Source organism: Centroberyx affinis, unplaced genomic scaffold (assembly GCF_046629955.1).
Source record: "Centroberyx affinis isolate AG114_WGS23_722 - 3 ecotype Tasmania unplaced genomic scaffold, CSIRO-AGI_Caff_v1 ptg001352l_1, whole genome shotgun sequence".
Classification (NCBI taxonomy): Eukaryota; Metazoa; Chordata; class Actinopteri; order Beryciformes; family Berycidae; genus Centroberyx; species Centroberyx affinis.
Window position 1 is genome coordinate 47,449 of NW_027279843.1, and position 16,261 is coordinate 63,709.

Here is a 16,261-nt window from a genome sequence, read left to right on the forward strand (position 1 = left end):
TACTTGATACCCAAGATGTGACATTCTTACTCTGTTTAACTTGTAGGTGCCACACATATACAACAACTGTTAGCCAATAAACTTTGCAGCACAAAGTAGCTTTGTACCACTTGGTTTCTAAAATAGTGAGCAAAGAGCAACTTTTGTTTCCATTTTGTTATTGCTGTCTAAAAATATTTGAATACACGACAAGTGGTATTTATGACTGTAAAACTCAGAAGTACGAGCTGACGAGGAGCACCTGAAGGCAGCAGGAATCTGTAGGGTGACCAGAGCTCTGAGACTGAAGAGAATCTAGGAGATAATGAGGTGAATATTGGACTTTTGGACCCACAGTGCAGTTTGGATTCAGAACTCTTGGATTCTGCTGTTTGAAGTAATTTTCTGTCATTTTTTTTTACCTTTCTGGACTCTAAAGAAACATTCTCCATTCACTCCAGTTGGTTTGCAGAAGGCTGATATGAAGCTGTGCCAGCTAACTCACTGTGTGTTATACTGACATACAAACTCCACCAGTGTTTCAACTGACATGAGGGGAGGAGATGATGACGACAATTTCATTTGTGGATGAACTATTCCTTAAGTGTCCATAACTGTAGAATCTTGAAACATTTGAATCCTTTGCTGTGAATGAGCGAATTCAAATAGTATTTAAAAGGTGTGTGTGTGTGACAATATGACCTGTTAGGAGCGGTCAGAAAATCAACGCGCATTCTCTTGTTCTCAATGTCATGGTTCGTCCTTTTATTGGACAAACAGAAAATAAAATATAGCCGCAAGTGGCGATTGAGGGGTCCAAGCACTATTTGATAAGACAGACAGATAGACAAAACATTACAGAAGGTAGAAAGACACACACAAAAACTGACATGTTGTGAAGTTCGGACATGCAGTCTAACACCGGCTTTTGTGTTGGCCCGTGACTTCTGTCAAGTTCATCTTTTTATACGGTCATTTGTCCAAAGATTAGAAACTTAAGACATTAGGCTTAGTTATCACAAGCTTAGCAGTGTGAGGTGATAGCCTTAACCACGGAACTTGACCCGGCGATCTTTTGCATTGCAGACCTATGCATTAACCATTAGGCTACTGAGTCCACAGGATGGCCATCGAGGGAACACCAAAAAATAGGGCCAAGTTATGAGACTGTCCAAGCTATAGGCTATTTAGAGCCTTAGAGTATTTTAACTATGGTCAACTATGGTTACAATACCACCAAATGTTGCATGCTACCTCAGAGTTGACCTGTGCACATATGTACCAAATTTGTTTAAGGTAGGCCAACAACTTCCTGACTTATGGCAATTTTTGTATATTAGCCCTTGTCTATAAATTTTGAAAGCCAGTTGTAGCAAAACGGTATGGACTATCAAAAAACTGCTCGATAACGTTTGTGCAGGACAGTCCAGACATGCTGTGAGCGAAAATTGGTGAAGATTGGACAAAATATGTAGGAGAAGAAGCGAAAAAACTGTTTTGGACAAAATTCAAAATGGCGGAAAATCTAGTTAGGCGGAAATGGGTGGGGCCTGTATGGATGGATGCAGAATGAACCAAGGAATCCAGTGAAAGTGGAATTTTGATTGTGGCCCATACAGTTCAGAAGTTATAGCGTAAAGTTTCTTGCTATAGCGCCACCATGAGGCCAATTGACGTGGATTTCGTAACCTGAGTAGTGGCTGAGACTTTGGACCTATCTGCCAAGTTTGGTCGCTGTAGCTCTTACGGTTTCTGAGATCCAGATACTTTTAGGGAAGAAGAAGAAGAAGAAAAACAATAGGGTTCCCCGCACTACGTGCTTGGACCCCTAATAAATTCAACTTCAAACAAAAAATGATGGCTCTGTATAACAAATGACCAGTTGTGCGGTTGAAAATTGTTTGCCCTTCCGCTCTCGTGAACACCTGTTCACCTTTCCTAAATCAAAAGGGCACCTACAGATGACGTCACCCTATCAAACATCAGATCATAATTATCACAATAATATCAACAACAAACAAAACAACAGAAACCTCGACGCAGGACATCCCAACACGATCAGCATAATTTACAACAGCAAAATGCATGATATCTCAAACATAATTATGAATCAATAAGGCAAATCTGCAAAATGGTTTCAACATGACCTATGACCTAATATCTGATATTTTGTTTTTTTCCCAGAGTTCACCAGGAGAGGTCAGAGGTTCCCAGTGGTCAGTCTGTCCAGGAGCATCAAACAGACCTGGACTCCATATTTATGGTGTGTAAATGTACAACAACACCTTTTACTTCACCAACAAGTGAAATGCAAAACAAACATTCAGTCTCCATGCTGCACTCTTTAGACCAGCGGGCTTTCAGTCTGTGATGGATCTGATGTTGTCTTCCATGATTTTAGTCAGAAAGTTTAATTCATATATTATTCTGTTCCAGCTGCTTGAGGAGAACATCGTCACCTTTGTGAAGAACGAGCTGAAAAGGTTCCAGAGGGTTCTGAGTGCAGATTACCCAGAATGCTTAGAGAGACAGAGCGAGGATGAGGAGGTGGTGGACGGTGAGGAGGAAGAGCAGAGGAGGAGCAGAAGAGAGGATTTTCTGAAAATCACACTGCAGTTCCTGAGGAGAATGAAGCAGGAGGAGCTGGCTGACTCTCTGCAGAGCAGTAAGAGGCTTTTAACAGGTTTAACATGATGGAAAGGGGAGATGGTGGAAAATGGGAGATTTATGTCTGTTAGAGCCAGTTTTGTTTTTGTTTTCAAGACAATGTTGCCACCTATAGGTGAAAGATTGGCAAAAGAATATAGGAGCAAATAACTTGCGGCAAGCCGGAGCTGGAAGACGCCGTCGAGCCACAGTTCTCAAGAATATAAATGAAACGAGTGTTAAGAAAGGAGTTATTAGAGAGAGAAGAACATTTTATTTGAGTTTTGCTCCTTTTGATTTCATTTGACTTGTAAAGGCCTGTTTTATTTTTCTGAATGTATTTGAGTCATTATTTGTTCGGAACAAGCCAAATAATCCAAGCCAACAAGAACACAAGATCAACAAACTGTGAGTAGCCATCCTGCGTGTTGGAACTTTACGGCATATAGTGGCTATAGTTTTAAATAAAAGAAACCATGACAATGTCCAAACTCTGCTGTAAATCTGAACATTTGCCAAACGAGATCTACTCATTTCAAGATTGAAAGGTAAATGAGCAGAATCCCTCTGGATAATAATAATGACTAATTTGTTAATGTGAGTGTAACACACTGAACACAGTGATGCACACTGGGGAAAAAACAAACAGCACCACACCAGTTGCCTTTCACACTGAGCTGTACACACAGTCAGGACCTGTTTGACCACTCACCACTGATGAGCTGAGTGGATGCCATGGAGTGGAGATATAAACATCGAACAAAAAGTTCGGAAATTTGTGTTTGGTAGATTATTTCTCTGTTGTAACAATGCTTCTTGGCAATACATTTTATACCGTTGGAAAGCCTGTTTATTTCCCTTTTAAATGGTGCCCCATTTGTAAGGAACATGCATTTGTGGGATGAGCAGCACAGCTGAGTATGTGGGTTGCGCTCATGAAAAATTTGCCAAATCTTCTCTGTCAATGCCAAACAGCTTATTCTGCTGTTGCTATTGACTGTTTGGTGGATTGGATGATTGAAGTCTATCAGTAACAAGGAAGAAACAAGACATATTGGCAATTTTACAATTTATTCATTGAACAAACAGTCAGGAGCCTCAGTAGCGTGTGGAAGAACCATACACAGCCACAACAGCCTGGCACCTCCTCCTCATGCTGGTCACCAGCCTGGTCACACACTGCTGTGGGATGGCATTCCACTCCTCAACCAGGATTTGTCGCAAGTCAGCCGACGTGGTTGTGTCGGTCACTCTAGCACGAACGGCACGCCCGAGCTGATCCCATAAGTGTTCAGTTGGGTTGAGGTCAGGACTGTTGGCAGGCCATTCCATTCTCTCTACTCCCAAATTCTGGAGGTAGTCTCTGATAAACCCCGCTCTGTGGGGGCGAGCGTTGTCATCTTGGAGGATGGAGTTCGGTCCCAGACTGTGGAGATACGGGATCGCCACCGGTTGCGGAATCTCATCTCGATATCTCTCTGCATTGAGATCGCCTCCGATGATGACGAGCCTCGTTTTTCCAGTGATGGAGATGCCGCCCCACACCATCACACTGCCTCCACCAAAAGGTGTTACTCTATCGGTGCAGCGATCAGCATAGCGTTCTCCCCGTCTTCTCCACACTTTGACCCTACGATCCAACTTCCGTAGGCAGAATCTGGACTCATCGCTGAACATAACGTTCCTCCACATGTTCAGGTTCCAGTGCAGGTGTTGCCGACACCGGCGCAAACGGGCCTGACGGTGAAGGCCGGTCATGGCAGGCCTCCTGGCAGCCCTATGAGCCCGGAGATCGGCCGCGTGCGGTCTGTTCCGGATCGTCTGGGCCGAGAGCCGTGTGCCATATCGTCCTGCAAACCTTGACTGCAAATCTGTAGAAGACAGCCTACGGTTCCTAAGTGCTGAAAAGGTGAGGAACCGGTCTTCTCGGGGTGTCGTCTTCTTGGGACGCCCACTTCGCGGTCTGTCTCTGACATCCCCCGTTTCATGGAACTTGGCCTTCAGTTTGGAGATGGTACTATGGCTCACTCCAAATAATGAGGCAACTTGCTTTTGTGGAACACCAGCTTGAAGTCGCCCTATCGCACAGGCCTTATCGAGACAAACGTGGCATGCCGATTCTTGGAGCAGACACCAATTGACCACTGTAGCAGGGCCCATGCTCACAGGTGCTGCCAATCAGGTGCCAATCAGGTACCTGATTGTCAGCACCTGGGGGACCGGAAGCTCAAAACAAGAATCAATAGCAACAGCAGAATAAGCTGTTTGGCATTGGCAGAGAAGATTTGGCAAATTTTTCATGAGCGCAACCCACATACTCAGCTGTGCTGCTCATCCCACAAACGCATGTTCCTTACAAATGGGGCACCATTTAAAAGGGAAATAAACAGGCTTTCCAACGGTATAAAATGTATTGCCAAGAAGCATTGTTACAACAGAGAAATAATCTACCAAACACAAATTTCCGAACTTTTTGTTCGATGTTTATATACATTTACCAGGAAATGTTAACATTTCTCATGTTTACTGAAACATCTGCTCATTGATGTTATTTGTTCTTTGTTCTTTCAGAAACTCCTGCTGCGTGTCAACATCAACTCAAATCCAGTCTGAAGGAGAAGTTTCAGTGTGTGTTTGAGGGGATTGCTAAAGCAGGAAACCCAACACTTCTGAAGCAGATCTACACAGAGCTTTACATCACAGAGGGAGGGAGTGGAGAGGTCAATGATGAACATGAGGTCAGACAGATTGAAGCAGCATCCAGGAAACCAGCGAGACCAGAAACACCAATCAAATGTGAAGACATCTTTAAACCCTTACCTGGAAGAGATAAACCAACCAGAACATTGATGACAAAGGGAGTGGCTGGCATTGGGAAAACAGTCTTAACACAGAAGTTCACTCTGGACTGGGCTGAAGACAAAGCCAACCAGGATATACAGTTCATATTTCCATTCACTTTCCGAGAGCTGAATCTGCTGAAAGGGAAAAAGTACAGCTTGGTGAAACTTCTTCATCACTTCTTTACTGAGACCAAAGAAGCAGAAATCTGCAGGTTTGACAAGTTCCAGGTTGTGTTCATCTTTGATGGTCTGGATGAGTGTCGACTTCCTCTAGACTTCAAGAACAACGAGATCCTGACTGATGTTACAGAGTCGACCTCAGTGGATGTGCTGCTGACAAACCTCATCAAGGGGAAACTGCTTCCCTCTGCTCGCCTCTGGATAACCACACGACCTGCAGCAGCCAATCAGATCCCTCCTGAGTGCGTTGACATGGTGACAGAGGTGAGAGGCTTCACTGACCCACAGAAGGAGGAGTACTTCAGGAAGAGATTCAGAGATGAGGAGCAGGCCAGCAGAATCATCTCCCACATCAAGAATTCACGAAGCCTCCACATCATGTGCCACATCCCAGTCTTCTGCTGGATCACTGCTACAGTTCTGGACCATGTGTTGAAAACCAGTGAGAGAGAAGACCTGCCCAAGACCCTGACTGAGATGTACATCCACTTCCTGGTGGTTCAGTCCAAACAGCAGAACATCAAGTATCATGGGGGAGATGAGACAGATCCACACTGGAATACAGAGACTAGGAAGATGATTCTCTCTCTGGGAAAACTGGCTTTTGAGCAGCTGGAGAAAGGCAACCTGATCTTCTATGAAGCCGACCTGACAGAGTGTGGCATTGATATCAGAGCAGCCTCAGTGTACTCAGGAGTGTTCACACAGATCTTTAAAGAGGAGTGTGGGCTGTATCAGGACAAGGTGTTCTGCTTTGTCCATCTGAGCATTCAGGAGTTTCTGGCTGCTGTTTATGTCATCGTCTCATTCATCGACTCTGGTGTCAATCTGCTGTCAGAACCACAATCAACCTCCAGAGACAAATCTCAGGTAAATCTCCTCTACCAGAGTGCTGTGGACAAGGCCTTACAGAGTCCAAATGGACACCTGGACTTGTTCCTCCGCTTCCTCCTGGGTCTTTCACTGCAGACCAATCAGACTCTCCTACGAGGCCTGCTGACACAGACAGGAAGTAGCTCACAGACCAATCAGGAAACAGTCCAGTACATTAAGGAGAAGATCAGGGAGAATCCCTCTCCAGAGAGAAGCATCAATCTGTTCCACTGTCTGAAAGAGCTGAATGACCATTCTCTAGTGGAGGAGATCCAACAGCACCTGAGATCAGGAAGTCTCTCCACAGAGAAACTCTCCCCTGCTCAGTGGTCGGCTCTGGCCTTCATCTTACTGACATCAGAAGAAGAGCTGGACGTGTTTGACCTGAAGAAATACTCTGCTTCAGAGGAGGCTCTTCTGAGGCTGCTGCCAGTGGTCAAAGCCTCCAATAAATCTGTGTAAGTGCATAGAAAAGTGGATAGATTCAATATATGTTGTGAGGAGAGAAAGAAATATTTTCAATGTTTGTTTTTTTTTCATCACTAATTCTCCTTCAGGCTGAGTGTCTGTCAGCTGTCAGAGAGAAGCTGTGAAGCTCTGGCCTCAGTTCTCAGCTCCCAGTCCTCTAGTCTTAGAGAGCTGGACCTGAGTCACAACGACCTGCAGGATTCAGGAGTGAAGCTGCTCTCTGCTGGACTGGAGAGTCCACACTGCAGACTGGAGACTCTCAGGTCAGGATCACTGTTACTGTTCAACAGACCATTTAAATTCTGCTTTACATGCACATTAATGTCAGTGAAATACCTCTCATTTTCCTAGCCTGGTAAGACCATCCTGATCACGTGACCTCACATTCTGTTTCGCTCCACCGATCAGTCTGGACTTCTAGCCGCCCACATCGATTTCCAGAACTTGCAATGGAACCGGGCCAATCAGGGACTGCGTCGAGGTTGATGACGTGACGCCGCTGCCAAAACAGTAATGGCATCTCCCGAAGCAACGAGCTGTAACGTTAACGTTAGTAAACACAGCCATAAGTGCAGTTATTGCAGAAATAGACTCAATAACAACAATTAAACAAGAACAAGAGTATGCACTAGCAGAGTTTTCTCGTTCGCCGTTTTCGCCATTCTTCTGACTGGATTTGAATTTGGATTCGCTGATTGGCTAAAGGAGTTTGTCTGTCAAGGCAAGTACTCCCGCCCACTGAAATTGATGTGGGCGGCTAGACGTCCAGACTGATCCGTGGAGTGAAACAGAATGTGAGGTCACGTGATCAGGATGGTTTTACCAGGCTGTCATTTTCCTGCTGATGTGGTTTGTGAAACCAGCTGAGAAACCAACATTCAGCTCTACTTTCTATCCTCTGTGAGAATATTTCATTATTTCCTCTCCTCACTGCCTCTGTTGTTGAAATAGAAAATAAATTCAAATTGAGTCGAGAACTGAAATGAAAACACAAACCCGATCCTTGGGTCAACTGTTAATATTGGAGACAATTACTGTTTGCATTACTATAATTAATTTCAGAGCAGTGTACTAATGAGAAAATCCAACATTTAACTCTGTTTAAACAAGGAGTTTACACTGAGAGCTGGGATCTCTTTCTCAGAAAACCTGTACAAAATCATCAAGAGTAAACAATCAAGCTATTAGTGCTGGGTGATATGGCTGAAAATGTTAGTTTTACACACAAAAACTGACATGTTGTGAAGATCAAACATGCAGTTTAACACCGGCTGTTGTGTTGGCCCATGACTTCTGTCAAGTTCATCATTTCATTGCAACCACATTGTTGAAGTTATTCACAATGGCCAGACTTTCTATTAGAACACATACCGCTTGTTCTTGACAACTAATGACTTCAGAAAGGACAAGCCTGGATTTGAACCCACAACTTTCGACAGTGAGAGGAAGACACTTTACCTACTGAGCTAAACTCCTGTTACAGGGTTACTGAGGAGAAAATAACTAAAGGGAGAAGTATTGTGATACTGCCGCCTATGATTGACAGTGCTAATCACTTTATAAGTAAGGGACTCCTCGAAGGGCATTATCCTGCTTATACCATGGTCACTTGCCAAAGAAAAACAAATTAAGACCATTAATTTATATTTTAATGTGTTTTGTAATCAAAATCTAAAGTTTTTCACAAGCCATAACTCAGTTTCCTTGGTAACACCTGAGGGTTTGACTAATACCTGGAACAATCATTACCATCCCATAAGGTTCTTATGCAATGGAAGTGTTGTTCACTGCTCCAGTAAAGAGGACGAACCTTAGATAGGACTTGGCAGCAGGAGATATTTCTAGTCCGCTCAGTTCATAGAACCCTTTGGTTCAGCTATGAGCCAGAAAGCTAACGTTATGCTAGCAACATTCAAAGTCAATAACAAACAGTAAATATAATTTGACAGTATGTTTAACAACAAGACTATCCAGCCATGTCATTGTCCCCAAATCAATATCAAGATTTTCACGAACATACAAATTGTAAACGGAGGCTTTGACTGCGTCCCTGTTGCTATGGTTACTCATTTTAGACACAGGCTGATACTACGTAGCCAGCGCATTAATTTAGAACGGTGAACAGACAGTTTCACTGGAACTACTTAGTAGGTGTCCGGAATTATTATTATCAGGAATTAATGGACCTTACAGCCAATAAGAATCGTGTATTCACCCAGGCCATGGTATAAAACATTGTAATACTCTCCATTAATGAACAAAACAATACTAAATCACATGGGCCAGAAAGCCGCTGCTGCACTGCTCTCTATGGGCTCTAACATACTCCACGTAAGGAACGCATGCGCTAACGCGAGTACTCCGCAAACTGTTTGCTGACATAGCAAACACACGTAGACCGTGTCACTTGTCACTTGTTATAAATCGCTAATCCACAAGGAGAAGCAAAGCCAATCTGATGCTGGAGCAGCATTTAAAAGAGCAATGAAAGAGAGCAATGAAAAGAAGATGGTACATACGTCTGACAGCCAGCTGTTCTTCCAAATCTGCTGCCACTGACATTTGTTTACACAGGAAATGACTTCTTCAATGGTAGTTCCTCCTTTTGTTTTTCATTCAGCGTCCCTACCTGACATGCGTCACATTATAAATTTTTGCCATACACATTTTGCTACACAAGGACGCGAGACCCGTGCGTTGCTCTTTGCGTTGCTACATGTGTTCCTTACGTGGAATATGTTAGAGCCCTTTGGGTTGAAAGGTCTGGCCACACCCCAATCAGTGATGCCAATCAGGTATTTTGCCATTGACGGATGATGTCAAACACCTGCTTTGAGTTTTCTACACTCTGATTTAGTGTTGATTTACTTTTCATGAAACCTCAAAATGTCACTGTTCATCAGGGACTTGAACTCACAACCTTGTGATCCAAAGACCTGAGCTTTACTACTCTGCCAACTGAGTAGTGGGTGGAATTTGCAACCCACCTACCAATTTTTGGTGTTTCTAGGTCTTACAGTTTTTGCTGCACAACCACTTTTAGCAGAGAAAAATACTTACTAAAAAGAAATTTTCAGAGGGTCACAATAGGCAACCTTTGACTTAACATGACTTCAATAAGCACTTGAAAAACATACCACATGCATGAATTGTTACATTGTTGGCAAGTAGGACTTGGCCACCTGGGGATTCGAACCCTAGACCTTTGTATCCCCAGAGAAGGTGACTGACTGACTGTCCCACTGTGGAGACATGGTTTCCACACACCTTCTCACAAGTTGAGGCAATGACATCACATGTGCAAAACTGGGGTATTTTTGTCTATTTAAACTTAAAACGCTTACAACAGTCAAAATGTTAGTGATGAAATTCTGAAAAAATCACACATCATTCTGCTGGTTTCGGGTGTATTGTCAAATATTAAGTTTGATCAAATTATTGGCGAAATAGAAAATGATGTGCATACAGTACTACGGTAATTACAGTAAGATATTTAATATCATTGCAGCATCACCGTTTGACCGATCTGAACACCCTTTGAAAAATTTGATATCTACCATCTAGAGAATGTCTGTGTCAATTTTGGTAGCATATGACTGAAGACTTGTGGAGATATAGATGTTAATTGATTTTGCATATTTTGAAAAATATAGAGTGGCGGACATCTGAATTGACCATAGGTTGCAGTGAGGCAAACCTTTGTCACAATTCAGTGGATGTGCTGAAAAAATTTCAGCTCTGTAGGACATAAGGGTGATTTATTTAAATTTTTGGAATTTTGGAATGTGAAATGTCTAGAAATTTAGATTTGTTGTAATAAGCCACGCCCACTTTAATCAATCATTACCAAATTTTAGGCATCGACTGAGTCATGAACCTAGATCGTGTGAACCGAATTTTGTACGAATCCATGTAGCCGATTACGAGATCTAAACATTTTGCATTTATAGCGCCCACTAGTGGTAGTTAAAAATGCTTTTGGGGGTGTGTTCCCGCAACACTTCTCAACATGTGTTTAAAATTTTTGCTTAATTAGATGAATGGTTAATGAGTTATGGGCAATTTAGTGTTATGTGTTTCATTAAAAGGTTACTGGTCGATAAAAGCCAAACCATTTGACCTATCAATAACCTTTATACAACTTTGAAAGAGGACGGATTCTCCACACCAAGTTTCATGTGAATTGGATGAATGGCCTAGGAGTTGCAAAAAAAGTGTTTCTTAAATAATTCAAAATGGTGGACAATGCAATATGGTGGACATTGAAAGTGATATATGGGTTGGACTTGGAACATTCTAAAGAATCTAGGAACACGAGAATTTTCAGTCTACGACACACGGTTCAGAAGTTATTGGCCAAAAGTTAAAGTTGCTTGTTATAGCACCACCATCTGGCCAATGTGCATGGGCTGCCCTGCCTGTAGGAGCCACCTGCCACATATGGCTGCATACTTTTAGCGGAGAAAAAGAAAGAAAGAAAGAAAGAAAGAAAGAAAGAAAGAAGAAGAATTCCAGCAAATACAATAGGGTTCCAGCACTACGTGCTTGGACCCCTAATAACAAAACAAAGCAGTGAAACCCCGTTCTTCCGGTTCTTCCAGTATGACCTGAACGCAGCAGAAACCCAGCAGCCAGCACAGTGATGTAAAAGTGAACCGAGTGGACCGAAGTGCAGAGACAGAAACTCAAGAGTCTACTTGCAAAATGGCGGTGAACAAGACAGCAAAACAAAAATCCAACTTTTCTTGGTATCTCAGGTCAAACAACTGGAGAACTCCAAGACTGAGCAAAAAGCAGCTGAGGGAAGCAACTTAAATATCAAACCTAGACACAGGACAGAGGACAGGTGAACACAGTAAACTAATTAAACACAGGTGGCAACAGTTGAACCATAATTATTGGCAGCAAGCGGTCGGGGTCATGAACAGTTCAGTGGAGCCATCTAGTGGCGAACCAGGGCTGTGACACGTAAACAGGGAAGAGAGTGAGCAGCGCTAAGAAAGCATCAAATGGACTATTATAACTTTAATGTCATGATAAGTGTTCAGTCACAACTATCTGAAGACGTTTAACTGCAGTGTGAGTGTTACCGTGTTTTAATCACTTTTTTGGTTCCTGTTGGAGAGTGTTTGCTGTGTGTGTGTGTGTGTGTGTGTTGGACAGCAGTGCTCCTGTTTAACTGAAGCTACGTAAAACTCTATAGGGAAGGAAGTGATGAAGTTTTGAACTCATTCGCCATGACAGCAAAAACTAGGAAAACAAGGTCCAGGTTGAAAATAACGGAAGGTTACACTGTAACCCAGGTTCTCTGAGTGGAGAGACTATCTCGTCACCCTACATATTCCATATGTACGGGGACTGACCCCCACGGGGGCAGCTGACGTGGATACTCTTTAAGACACATCACCTGTGGTGGCCACACATTGATTAGCAACCCGTGGTTATACAGTTGTGTTCAAAATAATAGCAGTGTGAAGAAAAAGGAATATTAGGCTGTTCAAAAAAATAGCAGTGTCTGCATTTTTCTTTACAAACTCAAACATTTACTGTATAAACTGAAAAATGCTTGAAGATTTAGCTTTCCTGTGAATCACTGAACTAATATTTAGTTGTATAACCACTGTTTCTGAGAACTGCTTCACATCTGTGTTGCATGGAGTCGACCAACTTCTGTGAACAGGTATTCCAGCCCAGGACGATTGGACTACATTCCACAATTCCTCTGCATTTCTTGGTTTTGCCTCAGAAACAGCATGTTTGATGTCACCCCACAAGTTTTCTATTGGATTAAGGTCTGGGGATTGGGCTGGCCACTCCATAACGTTAATCTTGTTGGTCTGGAACCAAGATGCTGCTCGCTTACTGGTGTGTTTGGGGTCGTTGTCTTGTTGAAACACCCATTTCAAGGGCATTTCCTCTTCGGCATAAGGCAACATGACCTCTTCAAGTATTTTGATGTATTCAAACTGATCCATGATCCCTGGTATGCGATAAATAGGCCAGACACCATAGTATGAGAAACATCCCCATATCATGATGCTTGCGCCACCATGCTTCACTGTTTTCACAGTGTACTGTGGCTTGAATTCAGTGTTTGGGGGTCGTCTGACAAACTGTCTGCGGCCCCTAGACCCAAAAAGAACAATCTTGCTTTCATCAGTCCACAAAATGTTGTGCCATTTCTCTTTAGGCCAGTCAATGTGTTCTTTGGCAAATTGTAACCTCTTCAGCACATGTCGTTTTTGCAACAATGGGACTTTGCGGGGGCTTCTTGCCGATAGCTTGGCTTCACATAGGCGTCTTCTAATTGTTACAGTACTCACAGGTAACTTTAGACCTTCTTTGATCTCCCTGGAGCTGATCATTGGCTGAGTCTTTGCCATTTTGGCTATTCTTTGATCCATTCGAATGGTAGTTTTCCGTTTTCTTCCACGTCTTTCTGGTTTTGGTTGCCATTTTAAAGCATTTGAGATCATTTTAGCTGAGCAGCCTATCATTTTCTGCACTTCTTTATATGTTTTCCCCTCTCCAATCAACTTTTTAATCAAAGTACGCCGTTCTTCTGAACAATGTCTATAAAATGCACTATAACCAGCATGTACAACATTTGCTGCCTTCGTCCTTAAATAAGGGCCACCTGTTTTTTCACAGAATGAATGACCTCACTAATTGAACTCCACACTGCTATTATTTTGAACACGCCCTTTTCAATTAATGATTCAATTACACAGAATCAGCAGCATGCATGTCATGACTGTTGGGTCTGTTGGTTTTCTATTACTCTACTACACCTACTGAGTTGAGTTCGAATGAGACGTCACCGCCACCAGAGTCACCCATGTGCTCAAATAAAGGAAGTATTTGCAAATACACTATGTACACACCCATGACCTAGGCGCAAGACGCCACCAAGGCTTAGCCTGCCAGGTTGCAAGGCTAGCTTTGAAAGAAAAAGACATCACTCCAAGCCAAGGTCTGTTCTTGTAAGAGCCGTGGTCCCCATGTCCTACTGCACTGAGCCCAGCACACGCTCAGTGAATGGGGTGCCGGCTGCCATGTTCATGCAGTAGAACCTGATAAAGGTGGACGGGGTTGACCAGCGAGGCCTCACATGGAATGTGCACGCACCCCTGCTGGGGCCGGCCTGCCTGCCTTCTTATACGCTTGTTGGATTGCTTCCACAACCCAATGAGAGAGCCTAGTCTTGGAGACTGGTTGCCCAAGGCAGTTAGGTCTGTAACAGACAAAGAGCAGGTCTGTTGTCCTGTGGGCACGTGTCCGATGAAGATACACCGTTAAAGGGCACAACAGTGACTGCCCACTCAACCCTGCTTCACCGTCCTGAGGAGGGTGGAAAGGGTGCAGCTCAATAGACTGACTGGCATGGGACTCGGACCAGACCTTAGGGTGGAATGCAGGGTTTGGGCGCAGCACCACCCCAGCATCACCAGGCAGCATAACTCATGCATCGAAAGGGCATGGAGCTCACCCGTTCTTTTAGCCCACACAATTGCCAACAAGAACACAGACTTGAGAGAAAGCCATTTCAGCCCAACTGTTTCCAGGGGCTCGAATGGCTCATGCTGCAAGGCTGACAGCATCACCTCCAAATCCCATGGGGGACAGCTGGTCTTCTGTGGTAGGGAGTAACCCTACGAGCACCTTTTAAGAAACTTAGCAATAAGGTCGCAACAACCCTCTGCCAGTTTCTGAGGCACAACACAGGCTGCCTTTATGGCTGCCACCATTCCACTCAAAGTTGAGGGAGACTTGCCCACCTCCAACATTTCCTGGAAGAACTGGAGGATGTCATGGGCCATGCAGGAGAGGGGATCCACCTGTCGCGAGTTGCACCACGATTGAAACACTCCCCAACGATAGGAATATGCTGCCCTAGTTGACAGGGCCCGGGCTACAGAGCGCTAACCACAGACTGGGGCAACCCCATGGCTAGAAATTCGGCCCTCTCAGGGGCCAGGCCCAAAGCCTGAGCCCCTGGGGAAAGGAATGAAAAAGAGTCCCGTGGGCCTGGGACAGGAGGTCCCGCCGAACAGGGAGCTCCCAGGGGCGCCCTTGAAGGAGGGGTGCAATTGCCAAGAACCAGATCATCTGGGGCCAATTGGGGGCCACCAGGATGAGACTCACCTCTTCCACCTGGACTCTCTGTAGGAGTGGGTGCAGGAGGATGAAGGGAGGGAAGGCATACAGGAGGCCTTGTGGCCACTGATGTGCCATTGCATCTGTGCCCAAGGGAGGATCGTCCGTCTCTCCCTATGGAGAAAAAGAGGGGAAGGTGTAATTCCCTCGAAGCACAGGCAGACACAAGTGGCTTTCTTGCTACTGGTTTATTTGAAGGCTTCTCTCCAAATCCACCGTGAAAACTAAACACACAGTATTGACGAGAAAATATAGAGCCCATGTTAGCATAACATAAAACAATAGCATGCACAGCATGTGGAATAACATATTACCAAAGTAATACAGACAAAACAAAATACCTCGTTGGCTGCATGCTGCAAAAGGGAATAGTCTTCGAGTCTTCCTTATAACCGTTCACATAAAATTAAAGTCTATTTTGACCAGCATAAACTTTTCACCGGCGCATATATGATGTCCTCGCTTGCTGCTTGCTTAAGAGTCTCACTCACGCGAGAGCAGCACGACGAGACTTGTACATAACTTGGGGCTGAGACTTCAAAATAAAAGTACTATTACTTGTACTAACTGAAATTATGTATAAATAACAAAGGCAACTTAAATTCACTCTCAATTATGACAGTCTTAGAAAAAGTAGACAAATTATATAAATTATATAAGCAATATAATTGCAACAGTTACACTCCCACCAAAATCACACAAACCTTAGTGTGGGATTTCTCAAAACACAATGGTTGTTGCAAGTAAACACTTCAACTTCTCAATGAAACATTTCCTGTTATTAACCATTTAACATGGAATTTCAGGCAAAACATTAAACCTTAGTCTGCCTCAAGCAGAGTAACAACCTTCTGTACAGGTCTTTCAAGGAACACTGTTTTAGTTGTGGGTTTCCCCTTTGTGTCAAATGTGGTGTTACTAACCAGCAATCTTAGTTTTCTCACCCTACTATCTGACCCTGGATAGATTTCTGTGATTCTGGCCAGCTTCCATTCGTTGCGTGGTGCCAGATCATCTTGTAGAAGGACAATGTCATTAACCTTCAAGTTCCTTCTGTTCTTGTGCCACTTTTGTCTTGATTGTAAGTTCAGAAGATATTCTTTCTTCCATCGAGT

The 16,261-nt window shown here is 43.7% G+C and overlaps 1 protein-coding gene across 1 annotated transcript in view; it reads left to right on the forward strand.

Moving 5' to 3' along the window:
* The window catches only part of LOC139649470 (NLR family CARD domain-containing protein 3-like), a 44,991-nt gene that overhangs the window by 11,910 nt on the left and 16,820 nt on the right, over positions 1-16,261 (forward strand). Inside the window, exons 6-9 of the mRNA XM_071525882.1 lie at positions 2,164-2,242; positions 2,416-2,644; positions 5,197-6,979; positions 7,079-7,252. Of these exons, the coding sequence (XP_071381983.1) occupies positions 2,164-2,242; positions 2,416-2,644; positions 5,197-6,979; positions 7,079-7,252 (2,265 nt within the window). The remainder of the gene's footprint in view (positions 1-2,163; positions 2,243-2,415; positions 2,645-5,196; positions 6,980-7,078; positions 7,253-16,261) is intronic.